Source organism: Anarhichas minor, unplaced genomic scaffold, assembly GCF_050575085.1.
Source record: "Anarhichas minor isolate MPS153535 unplaced genomic scaffold, ASM5057508v1 ptg000010l, whole genome shotgun sequence".
NCBI classification, from domain to species: domain Eukaryota; kingdom Metazoa; phylum Chordata; class Actinopteri; order Perciformes; family Anarhichadidae; genus Anarhichas; species Anarhichas minor.
The window spans coordinates 4,329,466-4,355,000 of record NW_027466456.1 but is presented as its reverse complement, the minus strand read 5'-3'; the positions used below and the strand labels follow the sequence as shown (position 1 = coordinate 4,355,000).

Genomic DNA, 25,535 nt, shown 5'->3' with positions numbered 1-25,535 from the left:
CATGTTAAGCAGCTGTCCAGATCCTGTTTCTTCCACCTAAGAAATATCAGCAAACTGAGATCTGTGGTATCAACAGCTGAACTAGAGATGATCATACACGCCTTTATCTCTTCACGCATCGACTACTGCAACACACTTTTCTCGTCACTCAGTGTATCTGCTCTTAAACGTTTGCAGGTAATCCAAAAATGCTGCCGCCAGACTACTCACGAGGACAAATCGACGGTCTCACATCACCCCCATACTCCGATCTCTCCACTGGCTCCCTGTAGCATTTAGGATCCATTTTAAAATTCTCACTCTCATTTACAGAGCACTACACGGTCAGGCTCCTACATATGTGACTGAATTACTTCACCCTTATTCACCCGCCGGCGGTCTCAGGTCAAACATGTTAAATTATCTGTCTGTCCCACGCACTCGCTTTAAAACCCGTCGTGACCGAGCTTTTGAGGCAGTAGCACCAAGGCTGTGGAATGCTCTGCCTGCACCCTTCTCAGATTATGTGAATTCATTCCAGAATCAGCTCAAGACACACTTGTTTAGACTGGCATTTGACGAGAAAATTCATGTCCTAGGCCTGCTTTTAAGCCATGTTTTAATTTTGCTTTTAAACAATGTTTTAATTTTGCTTTTAAACCATGTTTTAATTTTGTACTTTCTCTGTGTATGTAAATTATTGGCCCTTATATGGTCACATTGTGTTGTTGTTATGTTTGTAATTCTGCCCGTTAAGCACTTTGTGACTTATGTCTGTAAAAAGCGCTTTATAAATAAATCTTAGTTACTTACTTATATAATTGATTAGTTTAACACTAGAGGCCAAGCCAAACTTTATTCTTTGTGTTTTTATGCGTTTCATTTTTTACATCCGGTATAAATAAAACGGTGAATGTGCCCCTAGTCATGTCATGTATAAAATACCATTTTTGAGTGTTTTTGGAAGCACAATGTCAATTAGGTCAGGGGCATTTGCTCATATACACAACCATTCAACCACTGTAGTAGTTTATCAAACTTAATCTAGACTAGTGGCAAGGTTTATTTAAACTATATTGCATAATACACATTTTGTGTCAGATTAGATTTCTATACAAAACATAATGATAAGGATAATAATGTATGGAGATAGAGATTGCGGGAGAAAGGACAAAAAAAAGCTGTAAATGAGAATCCGAGTTTGAGAATTCAACGTTTTGCTGCTTTCACATTACTGTAAACCAATACTCCCACTGTATCGCCACTACCCTGCTGTTGCAAAGATCTTCTGGGACACCGAAGTTATCTAGGTTAGTTACAGTTCCCCCAGATAGTATGTCTCCAATGTTTGTCTCCTAAAGACTAAAGATGTTTCTGTTTTTACATTTTAATAGCTGCGGATAATGACAAAGGAAACTGTGATTTAATATGTTTATGCTCCACTGGCCCTGGAGCCCCTCCTCCATTCCTCCTCCTCCTGTCCTCAGGTAAGGTGCACAGGGAGAACAGTCTGTGATACCGGATCCTTCACCTGGGAGCGAGAGGAAGGCGGAGCCCCGGGCGTACAGAGAAACGAGGGGGGGGGGGGGGGGGGTGGATGAAACTGGTGTGTTTATGAAAAGCAGCTGAATAATGGTTATGCAAACAACCATGTTTATCTACATCTGTTGTCAGTAGAGCTTGGTGATTGATGACTCGGCTGCATCACCTGGCTGCGAGTACGCCACAATGCCCACTGACAGAGCCGGCTAACAATGCAGGTAAGTTGTGTGCGTTATTTCAAAGCCATTACTATTACTATTAACAGCTATACCAGCAGGATTCATTACAAGTAAAATAGACTATTTTATTGTCGACAAATGTGTTCTGATGACTTAGCAACAGGTACAATGTAGCGTGCTGATTTTTCTCCATGTTAATCCTCGCAGGTTTGATTCAGATGGTTAGATCGGAGCAGCCTCGGGTCTCTCTCACCAGGATTGCTCATCCAGCTTCCAGAAGAGATTCAGACAGAAGAGTTGGTGCATTTCTAAGTATTTCATCATATGGGGGGAACAAAACAAGCCTCACCTCAGTAACATTCTGTTTATTCAGTCAAGAGGTTAATCGAAGATGGGTACAGTTTGTAGAGGTTTAGATCCACATCAGTGATTTATGCCTTTTGTCTGTTTGGCTGTGGCTTCATGGTAAATGAGTGTAAATGAGTAACAAGACGGTGTCTTAGAGAGGCACACGAGCAGCCATTTCACTCTGTTGTCGCCTTCGTGTAGCAAAACCCACGTCTACAAACGTCTCCTCTGCATCATGGCCAAGGAAAGCCTTGAATCAGGTACGTCTCTTTTGATCTCCATTTTCCTTTCTCCTCCACCTGATGCTCTGTCTTTTTTTCTCACCGTGTTTACTGACACGCATTCAGAGGCGAGCGTAGTTCAGCGTCTTTGATTTGAAATGAAACGTACTGCAACTTTCATATCCATTTACACAAACTGTCAGTGTCATATATAGGCGGCAGCCGGTATGCGATCTTTAATGTAGATTGAACTATTCTCCTATTGGGGATCACTTTTCTTCAACAGATGCTATTAGTCGTTTTTGCCTTCTTGAGGCAACGCAAGACTCCCTTTGAGATCCACATTAGCCCACCACATACACTTGCATATTAATACACATTCACAGAAGCGCGCATACACACTTCTGTCCCATCTGTTGTCTGCAGATGTAAAATGATACATGAAATTATTGTTTGTGAGTGGGTTCTGAGAGCTAATAGTCGGCCTTCCATGTGTCTGACAGGCCTTACATGGGAGGTGAGGGCGAACAGCCGTCACTACCACAAGCAGAAGAAATCCTCCCTGTGCTTTCGCTGGGGGAGATACGCGGTGAGTCACTCACACATGCGCCTCTTTCCCTCTGCAGGGTAACCTAACACCTGTTGGCATGCTGATGCACAGAGGAACAGGTTAATGTGCTAACACTGTGTGTTTCCCTTGTGCTTCTCTCTCGGTTGGTGTTCGTGTCGGTTGCCAGGACAATGTGATCCGCAGCTACAAGTACTCCCCCCTGACTTTCCTGCCCCTGACACTGTTTGAACAGTTTCAGCGAGTGGCCAATCTCTACTTCCTCCTCATGATGGTGTTGCAGGTCAGATGAAGTCTCTGCTGCTGTCTCTCATGCTTTGACTCTAGACAATCTTTTTTTTATGCGCAGACAGTCTGAAGTCATGGAAATGATGCTGGTATGTTCCTTACACTGTGATCTACGTACGCAGGTCTTTAAGATTAAATGTACCTAACATCATGGTGGGTCATGAGCGATTTGTGACGGGCCTCATGCTGCAACATCACCTTTATATTTTCTCTTAATTTTCTGTTGAGAGAAAAAATAAGTAAACTCCAGATGCACCAAATGTTCTTTGGCTTGTATCCAGATGTGCTGAACGATGAATCCCACTTGATCACCAATTGGAGGCATGTGGCCTGTTGTTTATTAGCATATGCAACGCCCCCTAAACACTATATAAGGAATGGTGTTGTTGCCGTGTGCAAATACTCCGGCACATAACCAAAAAAAGTAAATAAATTGAAGAACGTCAGCAATCGTAAAATCAAGGTACTGATAAACAAATTTAAACAAAGCAGACGTGTGATTTTCCAGCACTGGTGGTTCAGGAAATGAAAAAGCATCGGAAGTGCAGCTGAGCACACGAAATATCATCCGTGGGTGTTTTATATTTTTATAGTTTATACAGTATGTGTGACTTTGTTTCCATGTGTGTATGTGTGTGTGTATATTCGTGCTTGCGTGTGGTTTCCAGTGTGTCCCTGTCATCTCAGCCATTCCCTGGTACATCACCATCATCCCGCTGACCATCGTACTCTCTGTGAGAGGGACAAAAGACCTTGCCAACGACATGGTGAGGCCGCCAGTCACTCCGTAGTGCCCCCCTCCCCTCCCTCTCTCACCCTGGTGGAGTCTGGGAGGGGAAACATCCCCTCAGCGATGAATCCACCCGTTCACACACAAATGCATGATCTTAAACACGAATATACGACCGGCCTCGCGCATGCATTTATGCACCTGGCACTTAAGAATGTGTGCACTCTTCTCCCTCCTTCATTGTCCGCATTGACTCCTTGTCCTCTCCTCATTGACAAAACCAGTCATCCCAGTAGCATTCATTTTCTCTCCTATCATTAAAGCTTTTCCTTTTAAATGCAGGCGTGATGTTTTGCATGGAGAATTCTCTGGTTAAGTGCATCACTGAGTTACGGTCGTTAACAGCTCTGGGTGAACCGCTTGCTTGACCCCTCTCTATTGACTAATCATTTAGTGGAGGGTGTAAATCTCCCAGCTGGTGTCACTGTAGAGCCCCGTAATGGCGGTTCTCCTTTCTCCTGTTCAACCTTTCACGGCCACCCTCACTCCCTCTCGCACGCTCCCCCGTCCATCACTCTTTTCCTCCATCCTTCACGCTCCTCAGTCTTATCTCCGTCTCTTCTCTCATTCTCTTTTTGTCTCTCTCTCCATCTGTGGTTCAGGCGAGGAGACGCAGTGACGCTGAGGTTAACTCCCGACCCTGTGACGTACTCGTCTCCCAGAGGTGAGGACAAAGACGGTTTGTTATTCTCTCAGGACTTCCAGTTTGAAACGGCCCTGTAATGAAGCTCTAATGAAGTGCGAATGAGTGAATCCCTAAATGGTCCCTTTGTGCATCAGAGCAGGGCAAAAACATTTTCCACACCTATTAGAAGACACGAACTTTGACCAACCTCTTGATGACATCTTCTCCTTTTCTGAGACTGTTACACTCCTGATGATAAGCTTCACCGTGTGAACTAAGAGACGATGTAAAAAGATCATTTGTTCACTAGACCTCAAGTGCAGTAACTGCATGAGAACTGCAATAAAGACCACTGCTTTTTAGCACTAGCAGTTATCATTTCAGTTAAAGGCATTGACATGTTTTGCTGTAAAGTACTAGTGTAGTCACATATATTAAGAATACACAATGATATCGGCACGTCAAACGAAGCAGGTGTAAAAACAAATATGTCTGCGATATGGAGGTACATTGTTTTGCAACTTGTGAAATAGGTCAAATTTGCCCCAGTTGTGCCTGTTCTCACGATTGTCTCAGTGACCGCATCATCCAAGCCTGTTAAAGTGGGATGCATTTTTCAGTTTTGTTTAAAATGTGTGAATATCAAAGAAAATCCAATATTGTGCATCCCTAACAAAGGGATTGCTGAACTTGTAATGTTTTAATATATAAGCCAGCTCTGCTCTTGTTTTTGATGAGAAAACATTATATTAGTTGTTGTTATAGTTGGCATGTCGGGTTAGTTTCTGTATTTAAAGTAAATCGTTTTTCGGTTTGGATTTTCTTTACATTACTTCTGCTCTATGAAAACCAAGTTGTTGTGTTTATATATATATATATATTTATATGTATGGTATGGTATAATGTAGCATTGCATATTTAAGAGATCTGTGACCAGCAAATTTGATAAAATGTCATCATATGAAAGCCGTTGATCATTTCTTTTCCATTTGCTCGCCCCTCGTCTTTCCATTGTCTCAGTTTAAACAAAGGACAGTGGAGGGATCTGCATGTGGCAGATGTGCTGCGGATCCACAAAGACCAAGTCATCCCTGTGAGATTTTCAATTTATAAAACACAGAAATGAACAGCAATATAGAAAACAAAGTGTCTGAGGAATAGTTGTTGCTTGAATAAGATACGACTGCATGAATTGCTTGTTAAACTACTCGTATAACCTGAAAAGCACATGAATCCGCGTAGCAGCCTGCAGCTGCTAAATGTTCCGTAGCTCTATTTGTGTGTCCAGTAACTTTCTACGTAGCCCTCTTTTATTTTATTTGACTGTTTTCTCTATTTCCTCCCAGGCTGACCTTCTCCTCCTGTGTAGTTCAGAACCTCACAGTCTGTGTTACGTGGAGACAGCTGACATCGACGGGTAGGAAAATAATCTGTTCTCTCAATCTACCTCAAATTCAGCATTTAATTCATCATATATCATGTATGCACTTCATGGTGATTGTACTAGTAATAGTAGCAGTATATTAAAACGAGTAAAAACAATTAAGTTTTAAAGTATTTTAAAAAAGTATAGTGTAAAAATATATAATTTCTATACTTTATATTGATTTTCGATGCCCAAGATCATCAGGCTCTTGATGCCATGGGGACAACAGGAACTTGGTCACTTCTAAAGGTCTAAAATGTATACACTCTGGGACAGCACTTCAGAGGCTTCTTGGTGGCTTAAAGAAGTGTCTACGATACATACGAGTCTGAGAAACAGCGTGGGATCAGTGAAAGAGTGGTATCTGTTTGCACAACATGAGACTCTTTGTTACCAGTTAGAACCAGTTTGAGAGGTATACGTGCCTTGTGGTTTATTGCAAAGTAAATACCTTTTTAATGAGTCTATATAATTAAATTAATTTCTTCTAGACTTCTAAACAGCAGACGTACAGCAGTTACTCAACAGCAGTTACTCAAGTAATTTGGTCCAAGTCTCGAGTAAGCCCCAAGTCACTTTTTCTTAGGCCAGTCCAGTCACTTTCCCCTCCCCCAAGATACTGGTATCAGTACCTGCCTAATAATGATATTATTGGCAAATATAACTTAACTAGTTCAGGACCCTTTACATCCTTTGTTTAATGAATTTGATTAACAACTTCAATAGATAATTTATTCCATCCTCTGTCATCTTACAAAACAATAATTTTTTTTTTTTTTCATAAATCGCAAAGGAAGCGTTTAAACGTACGTATGTCTGTGAAGCCGGAGACAAGTTCCCACACGAGTGGACAATAGAGATGTCTAAAAAAAAAAATTTCTTTTCTTCCAACAGAGAGACTAATCTCAAGTTCCGGCAGGCGCTCAGTGCCACACACGATGAGCTGACCTCACACCCCTCAGAGGAGACGCTTGCTGCCTTTGATGGTGAATAAATGTTTTTCTTATTAAGAATGCAAATTCAGGTGTGTTTTAAATTGGTGCAAAAGCAAACAAGTAAACCCGTTTTACAGAACTGCATTACTTGGCCGAAGTAAGAGCAAATGTAACTGCTCACTTTACAGGTGTGGTGCTTTGCGAGGAGCCCAACAATCGCCTGTACACCTTCAGAGGCCAGCTGCACTGGCGAGGAGAGTGTTTTCTGCTGGAAAATGAGCACGTCCTCCTGAGGGGAACAGTCCTACGCAACACCGAGTTTGCCTACGGCTTGGCCATATACACTGGTACATGTAGCAGGATTTATTCACCGCTGAGAAGTGGATTTCTGTGGCATTTCTATGCCTGAGAGATGTTAGTGAGCGGATAGACGACACAGCTTTTGTTCAGAAAATGGGTGCTAGCTACCGTCAAACTGGTCTGTTGAGTCTAAATATGACACTGAGGCAAACAAGGTGAAGAGAAGCTCTTGTATTTTGCACAATGCCCATTAGAGGTGAATGATAACCGAGATAAAAATGTTTTTGTGTCCATGCCAACTATCCTCATTTCACCTTCTACTGTGGCCTCCGCTTGTTTCAATGACAAATTTTATTATGTGCAATATATTATACTGCTAATTATGGACAGTACTTAACTCTTGCAGCTGTGTCTTAAATGTGGGTCTGTTAACGTCTGGCAGATTACAGGCTCCTGTCTTTTTAAGTGATCATTGATCGGAGATTACTGGACCAGGCGGAGGTGTCATGGATCTCACTGCTATGACCCTTTTCCGTTCTGGTAAAGCAGATCAATAGATCAAATTCTTCCAGAGATGGGTTTTATACCATTCATCAGAGACTGTTTATTGGTGTGACCCCGGTTCAGCCTGATTATAACTCTTAACCCCCCCTCACACACGGTTGACACGGCCTACTTTAGATTATGCACGATCAAGGTTGATGTTGTTGCAGTAAGATGAAGTCGGAGTCAGTTTCTGCCCTTGAACAGTTTGAAGATATGGCAAATTGAGTTCTCACTCCTAACTCGTCAAATACCGATGCTTGGTCAGTGGCCCTCGGCGTCTGATACGGATGCCTTTCACGTACTTTTTACACACTGCAGATCCTTTATCGTCTTCAGAGGCACCCGACTTTCGACTCACTCCACACTAAATCCATCCGCATCATTATGAGATGGTCAGAGCAACTGGTGTAGTATAAAGAGCGAGAAAATCGGAAAGGGTGGTTGGATGGGTCAAATAAACACAAGACTTTCACCCAGGAGACCACTGTTTTGTTGTGAAACCAAGTCAATGTTGAGGTTATTTTACCATAGTTTTGTTGTCACGTAACTTCAGTGCAGCGCCGCGGATGTATGGAACAAGTGTAATTATTTTTAAACGATCTTTTCCTAAACCTAACCAAGTAGCTTTGTTGCGCAAGTCAACCTAAAAACTAAGTAAACCTACTTTATTATATGCTTATAATAAGCGGAAACTGACACGCCGTCCCTGAAAAGTCCAAAGCTGACTCTAGAGGGGTATGTAGGACGTCATAGTAAGTGTTGGGCCACTGACCAAGTGTCTGCATATGACTTGAGTTGGAAGTGAGAATGTGTTGTCTCAGTATGTCTATAAAAGATTCACTTGAACACACAATGTGATACTTCGTTAATCCCTGCAAGGGAAATTCTCTCTGACCTCTCAGCAGCTGGGTCAAACACCCCCAGAAACTGGTAGGGATGCAGCATTTTGCTCAAGGGCACGTCAGCAGTTGCTCACTGACACAAGGGCTTGAACCTTCACCTTCTGGCCGCAGGATGGCCTCACAACTCGCCCGGGCAGGCCGCCGGAGCGATGGCATCTAATAGTTGTCTGCTCTATACCAGGCGCGGACACCAAGATCATGAGGAACTGCGGGAAACTGAGAGTGAAGAGGACTCGAACGGAAAGAGTTTTCAATAGAGTGGTGATGGGGGTGAGTGGGTAAAGGGCAGGTGGATGACGTGCACGACAACTCGAGGAGTTATTCTAAACTATGTGTGTGTCTGGATCTGTAGATCGTCCTGTCCGTGCTGCTCACAGCTCTGCTCCTTGCCATCGGCGCTGGCGTGTTTGCGAGTTGGGTCATGAGCCACACGGGGGCTCTGTCTCCTATGGTGGTTGACGGCAATCCCGTCTACACCGGGTTCCTCGTCTTCTGGAGCTACATCATTCTGCTCAGCCCGGCCATGCCCATTTCTCTCTACATCTCGTTAGTTCCACCTACAGCACTTCACTCATTTGAGGGAAGAGAAGAAGTCTGAAATACACCTGTGTTTGTGTGTATACTGTCTCACTGTGTATGTGTCCTCCATGTCTGTGTGTCCACAGGTTTGAGGTGATCCACTCGGTCCACAGCCTGTTTATCGGCTGGGATATGGAGATGTATTGGCAGCAGGGAGACAGACCGGCCCAAGCCAGGAATACCTCACTGAACGAGGAGCTCGGCCAAGTGGGATACCTGCTGAGTGACAAAACTGGGACACTAACACAGAACCGTCTGCTCTTCAGGCAATGCTGCATAGCTGGGGAGGTCTATGGTAAAACATCAACTGAAGCCAAACCATCTATTATATATAAATCTATATTTTACTATACATCTAATTAGATTTTAATTGTCCTTCTTAGAACAAAACAACAACCCAATGCCAGCACAAATTACCTTAATCTGATCTCAAGCTGCACGGCTAGCTCGAAATTTATTTTCCAACCACTCAGACATTTGAACAACCTCACTCTGACAAAATCTGTTTTTTCAATTTTATCTTACACTTTTAACAGGATGCACATCAAATTATGAAGTCAACATGCTCTCAAAATGCAACTTCACAGGACCTTAAAGGGACTGTTCAGATTTTTTGAAGTGAGGTTGTATGAGGTACCGATCCACAGTCGGTGTATTACCTACAGATGGCATTCGGCACGCCCCCGGTTTGGAGAAACGGACAGTACCAGCAGGAGATCATTAGCTCAATTCAAAAAATCCAAACTATCCCTTTAAGCAACTTTGATTGTCATCAGGAAGCAGTCATGTTGACTATTATATCATACAAAAATATAATTATTTTTCATCCCTATTTGTAACATGACTTTGATAATTATTTACTTTATTACATATATATTTTTGTAACAGATTTTGATAATAACCACAGAGCCAAGTTTCGTCGCTGGCTCACAGTGGAGCAAAGATCCCTCTGAGGAGCCGGCTTCCTCAAGAGAGAGACAACGGGAGACATTAACATGCTCATATCCAACTGACACAACAGAGTCCGTCTACTAAATATTTAACACCGGCTCTGCCCGCTGAAGACAAACTGTAATTGATACCGTGTCAGAATCACATCAACCACTTCCTGGTTCATGTTTTTTTCTTTCCTTTCATTTTATTTTGGTTTGCATATGCTATTCATGTACTTTAACTCCATTTCAAATACCTTTTGCAAGTTATTAAATATAATAATTTCTTTGACTGACTTTCACAGGTGATGCATCAGTCACGGCAGAGGACACAGAGGTATAACGACTCTCAAATCGGCATCTTTTAACTGTAATTTGTTCTTTCTTTGCCTCTTCTTCACAAGTTTCACCCTAATTCAGAGGTATTCTCAAACCTTTCTTCATGGTAAATCTTTTCTCCACTATGTGCCTGGTTTTATGTCATGTTCAAAATAGATTCTCGAATCCTGATACAAAATCAATTCTCAATGGAAAATTGTAGATAGTCTCTGATATTTCCCCTGAAATACCAAAATGTTAGAAGATGGAGGTTTTATCAATCCTCACATTATAATTAATAGTTTTATGTGAGAGGAGCTCTAACAAAACAAAGACAGTTATTTAATCTGGCGGCGACTCAAATATCAACATGAAGGTGAAACGTTTAGTGAAAGAACAGGAAACGATCTCTGACACTAAAATCTGAATGCTGTTTCAGTCATCCTGTACAGATGTTGTTCTTTAATTAATTAATACATTACACAGTATGAAAGCCTGATTTTGCACAGATGTCCATGCATGTACAGAAGAACAAAATAAAAAGAAATAAAGTGAGGAAAACAAAACAAAAAACAGATCTTTGGAAGCTGTGAATCGATTCAGAATCGTAGAAGATAAGAATCAAGATTTTATTCCTCCCTAGTTGCAGCACTGTATAATATCAGTGCACAGTAACATTTGGTGCATCTTTTTTCCCTGTATGTGTGCAGCCCATGGACTTGAGCTGGAATCCGTACTCCTGCGGTGGGCTGTTCATGTCGGCTCCCGACCTGTTGGAGAAGCTCAGAGGACAGCAGTGTCCCTTCAGCAGACAGTTCCTCAGAGCGCTGTCTCTATGTCACACCGTCATGGCAGAGTGGAAAGAAGGTTGTGTTTGTGTGAGAGTATCCACTTCTGATTGTGATTCAGATCAAAGTAGTGTCAGCTCTCATCCTCCATCTGAGAAAAGTGTCAAACTTCAGAAAACGCTGGTTTATTCCCGATGAAATGTGTGTGGGATTCATGCTTTTTTTCCGGAAGACAACTTGTTTACATCCACCTTGCATGTTGGCTTCATTCCTCCAGAGGCTCCGGTTTACCAGGCTGCATCCCCAGATGAGGAAGCTCTTGTTGGTGCAGCCAGGGAGCTGGGCTGGGCCTTTCTCTCCAGGACAAGAGATTTTATCATTGTCTCCGAGCTGGGTGTCACTCGCCAATATCAGCTGTTGGCACTGCTGGACTTTACCAGCAAGAGAAGACGCATGTCTGTACTGGGTGAGAGTAGCCCTCTGAATATACACTAACAACATATCTACAATTTCTTCTTATGTTTTATAATTGTACTTAAGCTAAGTTCTTCCTTGTCCACTTCTTTTCTGAAAAATGTATCCATAGTGTTTTCTTTTTTTTCAGTGCGGGAGCCGGAGGGTGGGTTAAAGCTGTACTGTAAAGGGGCAGACATTGTGATCCTGGAGAGACTGCAGAAGGACTCTCCATATCAGGAAAGGATTGAAAGTGCCCTGGAGGTGAACTGGAGTTTCTACTGAACCGTTAACGTGTGCTGTTATTGAGCCTACTTTTTATATGACACTCTTAGTATCTTTTGGTTTCCATTTCAGTATTAAAGAAGCATTTTGCCACTGGAAAGATAGGCTTTTCAGAAAACTAAGTTTTCTATGAAAGGTGCAAATATTTTAGAAATTAAGACTACATGACCAGAGGAAACGAGAAATAGGTTTGTGGTTTTCCCTTTTGCTCTAAAGTAGAACACTTACAACAACCAGAATGCACTGGGCTAGTTACCGCCGCTGAGTAGACAAAGTATGGTACTCTTTTCAGTGATAAAACCTAACTAACTGTTTTACTGTGTAATTTTAGAAGAAGAAAAAACAACCCACTGTTGCTATTGCTCAGACGTCTGTTTTGGTTGTTTGTTCTATTTAAATTTTTTCGGGCATCCTGAAACATGGACTCCCCTGTTACAGTATTGAAGGGTTCATCCTCTGGGGACAATGAATATACGAACACAATTTCATGGCAATTTATCCAGTTGTTGTTGGTGGACCGACCGACGTACCAACATTGCCATTCCTGGTCCCAAGCTGCTAGCATGGCTGAAACATATGTACTTAAAGACCACCTTTGTGCAGTAAAGGTGTTTCTCCATTAATAGTAATCAGTCAAATAATAATAATAATTTATAGAGTCTCTTCGTCGTGATCATCTGTGCTCGACGTACAATATCTTCCATCGCTGTCTGATTATCAACGCGTGTACACACTGCATTGAGCATTTGAGAGGTTAAGAGTTCTTGATCGATAGACTTGTGTAGTAAAGGAGCAGCGATCTTATATTGAGAGAGTTGAGGCACGAGCCGCAGTGTTTATCTCGTGTTTCCTTTGTCAGTTCCTCAATCTTGCCTATAAGATCACTCGGTAAATAATGTGCAGCCTATAATAATGTGTTAACTTCTCTTCTGTCAGTTGTTTGCCCAGGCCTGTCTGAGGACTCTGTGTGTTGCGGTTCGATCTGTTCCCGAGGCATCGTGGGAGCAGTGGAGCAAAACTCTGGCCCAGTCTGCTGCCATGGCGACCGTTGACCGTGACGCACTGCTGGAAAAGCTCTACGATCAGATGGAGCGAGAGCTGCAGGTGGGCTCGCCCGCAATGGGATTTTTAAATGTTTATTTTCAGTCTAAAGCTGATCATTGACACACAGTCTTTTAAATCAAGCTTATCTGTTTCTGCCCTTAACTTTTCCCCAAATTAGGTTTCATATGTGTGGAGCACAAAGTAACTCATTTGAACTTTCCTTTTTCGTAGCTTATAGGGGTGACCGCGATAGAGGATCGGCTTCAAGAGGGCGTTCCTGAGACTATTGCACTGCTTCAACAGGCTGGCCTTAAAGTATGGGTACTGACTGGCGACAAAAAAGGTATTGTGACATACTGTAGCAGGAGATGGGAGCGACGCCACTTGTCTCATGCCGACATGTCTCACTGTGGTTTCTATCTTTTCCTGCTCGCTCTTTCTTCATCCTTGCAGAGACTGCGGTGAATATTGGATATTCTTGCAAGCTACTGGATCCCGAGACCAGATTACTGGAATGGCAGGAGCTGAGGTTAGCAATGATAAAATAAAAACACACACACACACAAACACACTCATGCACACACTCACACCAGCTCATTGATCTTTGTATGTTTGCCCCTGCAGACAGATACTCCAGTCCCCAGACCCAGGGGTCAGTTTCATCAAGGCCAGACATACAGAGCTGTGGGCTGTAGACAAGCAGTCGGCTGGAGCAAAGACCGCCGTGGTCCTCACTGGACCTGAGCTGGTAAACACTGGACATACAGGCAATGGGTTACTCAAATAGTTTTCAAATGGCCAATTAGCTGTCGTGCTATAGTTTACACATGGCTCTGCATGATGAAACACCGTGTTGTTAATGTCAGAGAATGGGATAGAACAGTGGAGATTCAAGGCTCTTGTGCTGTTTACATTTTAATTGTGTATATTGGTCACAAAGTAGAATTTTTTGATCTAAAGTTCTTTCTTAAACCTGCAATACTTTTAGAATCCTCTTATAGTGATCACATCTGTTTGGGTCAAATTGATCTCCATAAGCAGATGATTATTATAACCAATTTATTTTGCTTTTGCTTTATTTCTCCTGTCAGGTAAATGTTCATGGGAGTAAACAAAATGAAAAGACCCAAAATGAGCACTTTAAACTGACTACTTGACAGCTATAAGCGAATGTTTTAAACATTTGTATAGGAATGATTCTGTCCCGAGCATTTTGATCAATATAAGCGGTTGATCATTGTAACCGTGATCACTATGAGCGGTTTCCACTGCACTTGATTTTTTTGGCCACTTGGGGAAACGAGCTGTAAACAAAACAGACTGTAATTGATATGGCAAACTGGTAAACAAACAGTTGCATATGTAGACACCTAGTAGATAAATATATTCTATAGAAGGAGACACATTAGCATTAATTTGGAGTCATGTTAGCGCTGCTTTTGTCTCTACCAACTTCTGAGAAATAATAATAATATAACCAAAACTAAGCTGTTTTGATGCTGTTGTGCTCCAGGCAGAGTTTGACCAGAGACCAGAATGGGGGGCCTCGTTCATGAGCCTGGCAGAACAGTGTCAGTCGGTGCTATGCTGTCGTGTCACACCTGGACAGAAGGCTGACATCGTCACGTTGGTCAGAAAACACACCAGCTCTGTCACCATGTCCATCGGGGACGGTGCCAATGACGTAAACATGATCAAGAGTAAGTCAGGTTGAAGGAAAAGATGACACAGATGTGTGTTTTGTAGCTGTTAATTGTTGCCAAATCTTACTCATCAGTTTACTAATTAAATTTGGATACATTTGGCTTTCTGCTAATATGTTTTTACATTTTCTTTTTCGATCCCTGTCTTTTCTTGCTGTTCCCCGACACCAGCGGCTCATGTTGGTGTGGGACTAGCAGGAGTGGAGGGAGGTCAGGCGGTGCAGAGTGCTGACTTTGCATTGTCCCAGTTCAGATTTCTGCAGAGGCTGATACTGGTCCATGGACGCTGGTCCTACCGGCGCATTTCCTTCTTCTTGCTCTTCTTCTTGTTTAAGACCTGTAGCTTTGCTCTCGTGCACATATGGTTCGGTTTCTTCAACGGCTTCAGTGCTCAGGTTAGACATGCATGGATGAGAGTTAAATGGATTGTTAGGATTTGTTGTACTGGTTTGTATGAGGTACTTACCCATAGTCAGTGGATGGCGGTCCACACACTCGTAGTTTGGAGAAACAGGCACGTGAGCAAAAGCAATCTATTGCTGTGGACAGCGGCAGCAAAACGTATTTTACCCACCTGAAAGAAAGATGGGTAAAAAAAATCATTATCATTTTGAGTTGCCATATTCAGAAACCTTTTACCACTTTACCTTTCCGATGGGGAACTGAAGCCGTTTTGTATGTTCTCTTCAAAGCCACAAGATTAAAGAAAAAAACAAAACAGTAATTTTACTTCACAGAACACAGGAGTTGCTGGTTTACCGCTGCCTCGATTGGTCAGTTTCTTTGTGTTATTGTGTGAGTTTGGATTCACCAAAGTCAAACTTTTTTAAAACACCAAAGTCACACAATGACACAAACAAACCAACCGATCGAGGCAGCAGTAGACCAGCAACTCCGGTGTTCTGCGATGCAAAATGACTGTTTTTGTCAAAAGTACTATTGTGGCTTTGGAGAGATGGAGCTTCAGTTCCCAGTCGAAAAGGACAGTCTGGCGGTACGGTGAAGTGGTGAGGTTTTGCTGCCTACTGCAGTACATTGCTTTGCTCCGGGGCTGGTTCTCCTGCTTCTCCAAACTGGGGGCGTAACGACCACCATCTACTGTAGGTGATACACTGACTATGAATAAGTGCCTCATGCAACCCCACTTCCAAAAATTTGACCTCTCCATTTGGAGTCGCTTAATGAACTGAAGTTAAACATGGAGAAAACATCCTGTCGTTATTCCATCATATATTTCTCTCCTGCAGTCTTTGTATGAGAATTGGTTCATCGCTCTCTACACAGTCTTCTACACAGCGTTCCCAATTATGTGTGTGGCCTTCTTTGAACAGGTGAGTCAGTTGAAGAGATGGAGGTTTTTACGAAGGATATTTCATTTATTGATATTATTTGAAATATTTAAGTTCTAAGTCCTAATGCTTCATCCTGCGTCTTTGTGTTTTAGGACGTGAATGCAGACAGCAGCCTGAAGTGGCCGGAGCTGTACAAGGCTGGACAGAGAGAGGAGCTCTCCAGCCCTCTCATGCTGTCTTTGTCACTCCTGTATGCCGTCTACACATCACTTGTACTCTTCTTCATCCCGTTTGGAGTCTATTACGACACGGCCTATGACTACCAGACCATGGCAGTCACTGTTGCCTTGGCAGCCACGCTCACTGCCAACATTGAGGTCAGGATCACACTTTCTCATACATGCAAGTGAACCACAGAAACTCTTATTCGGTGGCTTGCAGCTAACCGTGCTAACAGCGCTAACCATGTAAACAATGTCAGAAGTGCTGAGAGATCGTACAGTGTTTACCTAAGAGATCGTACAGTGTTTACCTGAGAGATCGTACAGTGTTTACCTGAGGGGGGAACCGGAGGGTGGGTGCAACACTTCCAATTATCATGACGGAGTTATCAGCTGTTACCACCAGTGCAGAGCGTCGGCAGTGAGATAGCCAGTGGGACATGCTCAAATGAACTAAAAGCATGTGCAGCGTCAACAAAGCACAGGGAAGCTTGGATAACAACACACACACACACGCAAAGAGATAGCGACCTCATTCTCTGCTCAGGTAGACATTACTCCACTATATCTTCACATAGCAAATAGTTGTTTGCTGCTGTATTAATGCTGTGAATATGACATTTAGCAGCTTACTATCACAGTCTAAACATAATAGCTTTTAGAGGCACTATACTAAGAGTTGGTTGGTTACGATAAATCAATGCAGATGTGATAAGTGAGTGCGGGAATTACATTTTTTCTTTGAAATTGGACAGTGAAATGATGGAAAATTATCATTTGCTTAGTCCTTAAACTAAGCCAAATTGGTCTGTATTTAAGAGGTATTGGATAAGAGGCTACAGCACAATTTATTAACCTGAACAGTCAATACAGGAGCATGCTGGTGATGCTTGCTAACGTGGTGATCAGTAAAACTAATCAGGAGGCCAGTTGGGGACTCTTTGGGAACAGAGGGTGAGGAGGAAGGCTGTTTGTCCAGATGAGCCATTCTCCTCTGATTACAGTGTTTCTGTTCGTCTTCCAGATTGCGCTGCTGACCAGATACTGGACGAAGTTCAATGCAGCTGCTGTATTGGTCTCTGTGGTGCTTTTCTTCATCTGTACCAGGATCACCCAAAGCGCCATGCTGTTTAAGAACTCACCCAGAGACTATTTCTTTATCGGTACATTTCTGCTCATCTCAGTGCACGCCTACTTTCTGTCGTTTGAGGGATGTTGCTCCTCTCTGTGGCCATTTTAACATCCATTACTGCAGAAAACTGCTGGACTTGATTCACTTGGAGACAAATAATATCAAAACAATTGTTGAAAAAAAACATACAATCAAAACACGCAAGAAGAAAATGTCAATTTTAATGATTTTTTTTAATGTTGATCCGATGATCTGTCATCATCCCTGTGAACAGGTTTGATTGCTCTGTGTGCTTTTCATCAGGTGTGTCTGATAAGGCCTTCATCGATCCACTCGTGTGGCTCGCAGCTCTGCTCACTACATGGACGGCTGTTTTGCCCTCACTGACCGCTCTGGCTCTCAATGTCATCCTCACCATGCATGACAAACACAAGGTGAGTAATTTGCAAGATGGCGAGACGCTAGAGGCAAAAACAATGTTGTTGTTTTTTAATGCACTGATCATTTTTGAGATTTTGAAAGATGTCTTCTTTCAGACTAGTTCAAAGAAAACATCTAAAATTATCATTTAGGTGTTGATTTTACTTTCTCCTAAATCCACTAAAAGTTAGCATTAGATAATATCTCATTTGCATATTTAAACATAACATTTCAGAATCATCTTAATATAAGTAATGAGCTGGGGATGTCTCCTGGTGATATTTATTAGTGAAATTGTATTACCACATCACAGGCTGTTTTCTCCTAAAGTGTTTTTTCTCAGACTTTCAGCCAGAAATCTCCACTTCAGTAGCATTTACATACAGCAAACTCTCTAGTTTCATTCCTATCTATATTCTGAAGGTTTTTACTGTGGGGTTTGTACATATATTATTCATAGCCTGATTTATACAACATTTTACTCCTAAAAGCATGGAGAACTTTTTATGGAGGTTGACAGTATTTTCGGATTCATGGAGTGATAGAAAGAGATATCCAATATTACATCCGTATAAAAACCTTTGTCTCAAATATGTTAACAACATGAAACAAGGATTTTGAACCTGGTTGTATACAATGTTCCGATTTCTATTCTAGAAAATGTATATCAAAACTTGTTATATTCACCTAGTGTCTCCCCTTAAGACAGTAAGAAAAAAAAATGAATAGTTTAAAATGAAAACATTTAGCAGTCACTTGGATGTAAAACATAATATCCATTGAAATTGGTGGGAAGATTAAGCATAGCAGTAAGGTCCTGTACATCAATCTCAGCCCTTTTCCAAAACTATAGAAGACTTTCACAGTTACGTAATATTTTTCTCAGTGACGATTGTCCAGTTGTGAGCATCCTAGTGGGTTCTGACAGGAAAATGTGCTGCTGATGATTTATATAACATAACCACCCTGACATGATACTGAATGTAGTTGCCATTTCATATTGTTTTTGAGTTGTAAGAGGGCGGAGCTGTGTACCTTATCTGAGTGGTTTCCAATCCAACGAGTCATTGTGGTTTAATTTCCATAAAAACAAAAGCATGAGCTCTCATGGCAAATGGTCCCTCTCACCTGTCTGTGATGTAGGTCCACAGCGCGTCCTGTCAGCTGATGGAGCTGAGGTCAAAGTTGAGAAGGGGGACGTCTCTTCGCCGTTCCTCTTACGCCCTCTCTCAGGGGGCCGGGGCCGGGCGCTACATCACTTCAGGGACCTGCATCCGCAGCACCGTGCCGACGGTGGATGAGAAGGTGACTGCAAGTAACAACCCCACTGACTCACAAGTCCAGATTCACATGAAGAACAATAATCATGGAATAAATATTTGATAACATAGATTGTTGCTGCAACATCGAATTTAAAAGATGATTCGTCATGTGTTTGTACTGCAAACATGTTTTTGTGCGCAATTGTTAGTAGAGCCTGCACTCATCTTTTGTATTGCTACTTTTTCCAATAAAGTATATGATATAATATACAAAATACAGTTTGTACTATACATCTTGTTTATTGTCTTTACATCGACAGTTTACCTCTACATGAACATCTCTGATCTTTCCTGTTTCACACTGTTGTGGTAAAAATCAAAGTTCCATCTGCGGGGGTCTCGGGGGATTTCCTTTGAAGATCAAACCAAACACAATAAACCGACAGCACATCTTTGTTTTACAATTGTTTTATTTGTTAATTTATTTCAAAACACGCAATTTTACCCATATTATCCTTCTAAGTTTTTATTTTTCTGTAACAGTTATTACTCAGATTTTTTTCCTTCACAAAAGTCTCAACTAGAGTGAAACTAAAAGTCTTCCACAGGCTCTCCGGCTTCTGCAGTGGGAGGAGGGAAAAGAGGCTTTCTGACCAGACGTAGTGAGTGGGTTTACCCCTTGTTTCTGTGTGGTTGAAGGTGTGTGTGTATGTGTGGAGGGGGGGAGACTACACCAGGGTATGTATGTGTGTTTTAAGTGCAAGAGGTGGAATGTCCACATGGCCGGTAAATCACAGGACCCGTAGAGCAGCCCAGAGAGCTCAACCTTGTCTCCTAGGTTAGGTAGCCAGATTGTCATACCTCTGATTTCATCTTTGGTTTCAGCAAACACTCTCAAAAGGCAGACTCACCCTCTCCAGCATGTGCCTGTGTCTGTTTGTGTGTCTGTCTGTCGGTCCGAGTGCAATATAAGCCACCGTCTCCAGACGACTTTGTAAACTTAGGTAAGTACAATGTAAGCATCTTTGCATTGATTGTGGCCCTTCCTTGGCGCTGGGGACAAAGACAGTCGAACATTGTAGAACAATGGAGCCATGAGCGGGGAGGATCAGCTTGCAAACATCAACATGGACTCCATTTTGATGTCAATGGCAGTTTGGGGCATTCATGAAACGCTGTATGACATCAGTGTGGTGAAACATGGGGCGCTGTAGTGCTCTCCTCTCCCCAGCCACTCTCTACTGTACCCTGAGTGACTGGGGTGCCTCTGGGCTCAGGGGTGTGGGGGGGGTCATGGAGGTCAAAGTGTGAGCGGGAGTGTCGTAATGTTGAGGGATGGGGTAGAGGGTTGTACACTCTGACCCAGCAGCAACGATTAAGATTGGGGGGGTCAGGTGTTTGCATAGTTCTCTGTGCAAAAGCCACCAACCGGAGCCATTTTTATTCCTCGCGGCTGGTTACATCATCGTTAGATTAGCAGGAAGTCGTGGCGGGTGATGGGAAGTATGTTCTTTGCACCACAGCTCTTGTTCTCTACTCCTGCAGTGCACTACATTGTGGCAGTAGGGGTGTGGGGGGGGGGGGGGGGAGGGGTGCAGGAGGGTGAAAAGTGACAGCAGATGAGGAGGAAGTGAATTTGAAATGTTTCCGTTTGGAGTGTTGTGTAACCGAGTGGGTCGGGAAGATGGGTGTTTTGGGAGAGCGGGGGGCAATGGGGCAGTCGTTTGGCAGTCGGGCACTACAGCTCGTCACAATTCAGAGTGCCTCTTTTCCCTTGATTTTGTTCTTTCGTCCTCCCCCTCCTCTCCACTGGCCTGCCCTCTCTCTACCTTTTTTTTCTTGTTTTGAAACTGATTGTCTTCTACCATCACAAAGACACTTGGTTCTGATTGATTAACAGGTAACAGAAGAGGGAGAGCACAGTGTGACTGGGGGTGTCTACACCAGTCCCATTGGCGACATTCGATCCCACAGTGAAATGACACGCACATACGCTGTTTGACAGTAAATGCTGGCGACATTTCGTGCCGGATCATCAGTTGCCAAATGGTACTGCGGTTGGTTGGTCGGTCAGTCAGTAAGAAATGGTTTCAAATTTTCGCATGACAAATATTGCAACCCATAGCAAAGGAACATAAAAAAAAAAAAACACTTTGTCTTCCACGTAGGTACAAATGAACACACGTACACGGATTGAAGAAAAGCATGTAGACAGACATACAGGTATATTCAAGGCCGCTCGGGCCTGTGTGTGTCCCTCTGATTAACTCCAAGTAAACAGCCCGTCTTTGGAAAAGCAAGACACACATTTCAGGACCCGAGTGAGGACCGCAAGCTGAGGAATGAAGATTGAATGCTATTGATTGGGAGGAGAGGAGTTTGACCTCCCCCAGCACACACTGCCCCCTACTGTCTGGATTTATATACATCAAAGAAACAGGGGGATAGGGGAAGGGTTGCAACAACACATGCACACAACCAGTGAATCCAACAGTGACGGAAATTCTAAAAACAAGGACCCCTCCAACGCCGAAAACCCAAATCCTCCCACCCTTTTTTTTTTTTGTTTTTGTTTTGAATACCAAAATATCCCCCACCCCTTCTCCACCCACTCCCACGTCTTTCCATCCTCCTCCTCTCCCCACAAAATCACAGGTCATTCCTGTTGGTTTCTATACAGTTATACAATATCCATGCACAAAAGAAAAAAGCGCACCTTCTTTTCAATAGGAGGTGCTGGTCTTTAATATTCTAAGAACATCAGGAGCACTTGAACACACCCAGGAACCTTCAAAAGTAACTGTGATATTGGGTTGTTTTTTTTTTCAGAGAAAAGACAAAATTAAAGGCAGAAGAAAGCTAACAATGAGTAAAAGGTTATTCCTCCTTTGGTTTAACATCACATCTTTGGTAAAGAATTCAGCCCAAATCGTATTCATTTCTTTTTTTTGTTTTTGTTATTTTCCTTTAAATGTACCCGCCTTGGACAGAGCTTTGAACTAAACATCTAAAGTGAGCAGCTCCTGCCCCTCTCTCTCGATTCTAGCCTTCGCTTCTGTCTCTTCTTTTCTCACGGAACCCTTCACAGAAACATTCACAATGTCTTTTCCTTTATGAAAACAGTAAAGTACATGCCGTAGCAAAAACAAACAAGAGAACATACGAGAAAAATGAGCAAACAAATAAAAGGAATTTAACAGTATAAAGCTTCAAGTCACAAGTTCCAAAACTAACTATCATAGTTTCATAATCATTGTTATCATTAGCAGTATTATTTTCAGTTTTAAATTACATAAAGTTTACATGAAAGGTTTTTGAGGTATTTCAGAATTAATTGTCAACACAAGCCTACCGGGTCTTAGCACTAGCCAGGGGGAGAGGTTGACTGGACAGACGAGGTGGAGGGAGGAGAGAATTTGTGTCTATAACCTGTCAGTGAGTCTTCCACACTTCTCTAGTGAAGCCTCTGTGCTTACACGCAGTGGAGATAGAGAGAGACATTAAGTGTTAAGGTGTCACAACTACAGCCCCGCGAGCGCCTAGAGCCTCGGCCTTTCTACCCCCGTCTTTCTCTGTTACACAAAAATATCTCTGTTGCGAGAGAGGTAAAGTGGCCGAGAGTCTGAGCACACCGGGCGGAGAGGATAAAATAAGAAAGAAAACGTAAAGGCTCTGAGCTACTAGAAGATCAACGATACAGTAACAAAGACTCTGACAGATTAAAGAGTAACATATAATTTTGTTTCAAATAAATAGTGTATAGAAAATGTTTTATAGACTTTCTACATGATAAAGTGCTTGTATTCTAGTGTATCAAGATGGAAAGTCAATATGGGAGAAAATGCTGACACAGCCCCCACTCTGTGTCCCTCTCTTTGCCCCCCCCCATCCCCCTCGCTTTCCGTCCATCCAATTATGGGTGCGTTATGTGAATGTGAGTGCATGTTTGTAAATGGGTGTGCAGCTATGTGCATGCACCCGCATGGCGGTGTGTGCGTGTGAGTGTGTGTGTCCAGTGCAGTCCCACCCGTGGTTGAAGGGAAAAGGCACTCAACTCTGTCTGCAAGGCAGCCACCTCCTCCTGTGTGGCACGATGCAGTCTGACTGCGCTGTGTGTGTGTGTGTGTGTGTGTGTGTGTGTGTGCGTGTGTGTGTGTGAGATATCAGTCTGTCTGTACAGTTTTGGGCAAAGAGTGGGAAAGGGGGGGCTTTTTTTTTTTTTTTTTTGGTTTGTGTCCCCCTAGGCAGTTTGGGACCGGTAGGCTGCAGTATCTTTGGTATCAGTGGCGGTTTCACAAACCACTCAGCTTAGTGAGGTAGCCACATTGGTTCTCACTACAAACAAATGTCATTTTGTCAGCCTAATACCTAGAGCTGAATCTAGCTATTTACCTATGCTCACTGAACTGTATACCACAAATCGATTTTCGCTCATCATCCTTTGGCGACGTTAACTCACTGCTTACAGCAACGTGAAGTTAGTCAGTACCTCTCAATCAACTCATCCACAATGACCATCTCTTATCTAATCTGCACCGCTAATCTGACTACATTGTTGGAAATGCTACAGTTGCATCTTAAGACCATACAGATAACAATTGAGTCCCGAGCGTTACCCCCATCCGCCCTACGATAAAAACGCACCGAATCAGCCAGGACATTTGGAGGTCATGTTTTGTCCCCCTCCGTTTTACCCGGTTTCTGGGGGCTCAGCTTAAAGGGGGGCTGAGGGTACCACAGTTCTGACATGAAATGCCAAAAGAGAGAGAGCGTCCGTCGTTTATTTGTCTCTTCAGCAGCTCCCTGTTTTTCTTTTTCTCCTCTTGCTCCCGGTAAATGTCTCCTCCGAGTCTTTATTCACATAGAATGCAAAAAACGAAACAAGAAATCCTTCGTTGGCCTCGGTCCTTGCATCCCTCTTCTTTTTTTTTTTTCCTTTTAAAAAGTCCTTCCTTTTTTTGTTTTTGATTTATCAACAAGGTGCCTTACTTATGCACAACAGAGCACAATAGTAACCAGAAATAGAAACTTTGTGTCTATGGTACTAATTAAATACCCGCATCAATATAGAGAGAAAGAGAGAGGGGGGGGGGGGCAATGGGGTTAGAGGGACAGAGGAGGTAGAGAACCAAAGATAGAATGAGAGATCTTTCTTCTGCTTCAAAATGTGTCCAGTTATGGGTTGGAGACATTTTCATTTGTAACACATACTGTGTGTGTGTGTGTGTGTGTGTGTGTGTGTGTGTGTGTGTGTGTGTGTGTGTGTGTGTGTGTGTGTGTGTGTGTGTGTGTGTGTGTGTGTGGTATCTTTGTCATTTGAGGTTTGGTTATTGTATGCCTTAAAATCTGATTCTTTTTTTTTCATTTTTTTACTAAAAAAGTATATTTTAATTCAGATAAAAGCTGATTGTTGGTTGCTATGGCACACACCGCCCGTCATCAGTGGGGCGCACTGTAGCTGTGTGTGAACCCTAGTACCATATTCTCTGATTCGCATTAAGGCAGTAAGCATTGGCACTAATTATTGTAGCATTTTGACAGCTGAGTGTGGTGGTTAGCTTTGGGTTAGCTACTCATAACCCTTGTGTGGGAATAACCAGGAGATTTGGTTTGAATTACATCTGTTAAAAGCTTCTTTTTTCTTTTTTTGCAAACAGATGGGATGGAAGAATGATTTGACAAAATATGAAGCCTCCCAAAATAATATAAATGAAACCTCCAGTACACCTCAAATGTGTCTGTCTCACTAAGCCTGTCTGTTACTTTTTTACTCTGTGGTACTTCTCTATCCCGTCTTTGTGTGATTTCTGCACTCTATTTTGTGGATTCTTGAAGATTTGGATCGGCTAAATAAATCCCTGCCTTTGCTAAATCCTTGCGTTTTCAGCATTCAGTTTAACCATCCCCCCTCCTCCGGCTTCACCAGTGCTGGTTGGATGAGGAACAACAATAGGATAATGGTTAGCTATTGATCTGCCTTCAAAGAGCTGCGAGGGCCTGAATGTGTTGTGCCGTGACTTCTCCTCAGCATCTAGTGGCTCCTTTCCTCCGCTCTGAGCCCCCATTGCTCCGCTGGATACAGGTCTCTGCTATCGACAGCAGGGGGCACTGTTGCTCTGCCAGGGCTTTGGAGGGGGAGCTGTGCTGCTGCTGCTGTTATGAGGCCTTTGTGTCCCCATCTCCAGTGGGTTCCGTGTGCTCCTCTTACATTCTGCTTTTCATATGCAGCTGTAATGTAGTTGGCTGGATGCCCGAACGTGTTGTTGTCGCTTGGTTCTCGGTTATTGATCAGAGGAAAAGCTCCCAGCAGAACAAAGAGCATGCCCAGACATCTCGCCCGCCTCTCCTGTTGGTCAGAGAAACACAGACTCTAGGCTCAGGCAGAGAGTAACAATGACATGTCTCCCTACAGGCCTCCAACATCTGTGCAAAAATATATAGACCTGGGCCTGGAAGA

General features: G+C 42.9%; 1 protein-coding gene across 1 annotated transcript; it reads left to right on the top strand.

Annotated features, from left to right (window-relative positions):
* The first annotated feature begins 2,283 nt into the window (after positions 1-2,283).
* atp8b3 (ATPase phospholipid transporting 8B3) lies at positions 2,284-19,199 on the top strand. The gene is made up of 27 exons (XM_076087410.1): positions 2,284-2,308; positions 2,773-2,858; positions 3,007-3,120; positions 3,794-3,892; positions 4,518-4,579; positions 5,561-5,633; positions 5,887-5,957; positions 6,861-6,952; positions 7,090-7,248; positions 8,831-8,919; positions 9,002-9,195; positions 9,315-9,523; positions 10,466-10,497; positions 11,189-11,345; positions 11,544-11,732; positions 11,871-11,983; positions 12,941-13,108; positions 13,280-13,391; positions 13,502-13,577; positions 13,673-13,796; positions 14,562-14,748; positions 14,923-15,146; positions 15,999-16,082; positions 16,196-16,420; positions 17,289-17,427; positions 17,700-17,830; positions 18,960-19,199. Exons 1-27 carry the CDS (start codon positions 2,284-2,286, stop codon positions 19,197-19,199), a joined length of 3,474 nt encoding a protein of 1,157 aa, XP_075943525.1.
* Positions 19,200-25,535: the final 6,336 nt, after the last annotated feature.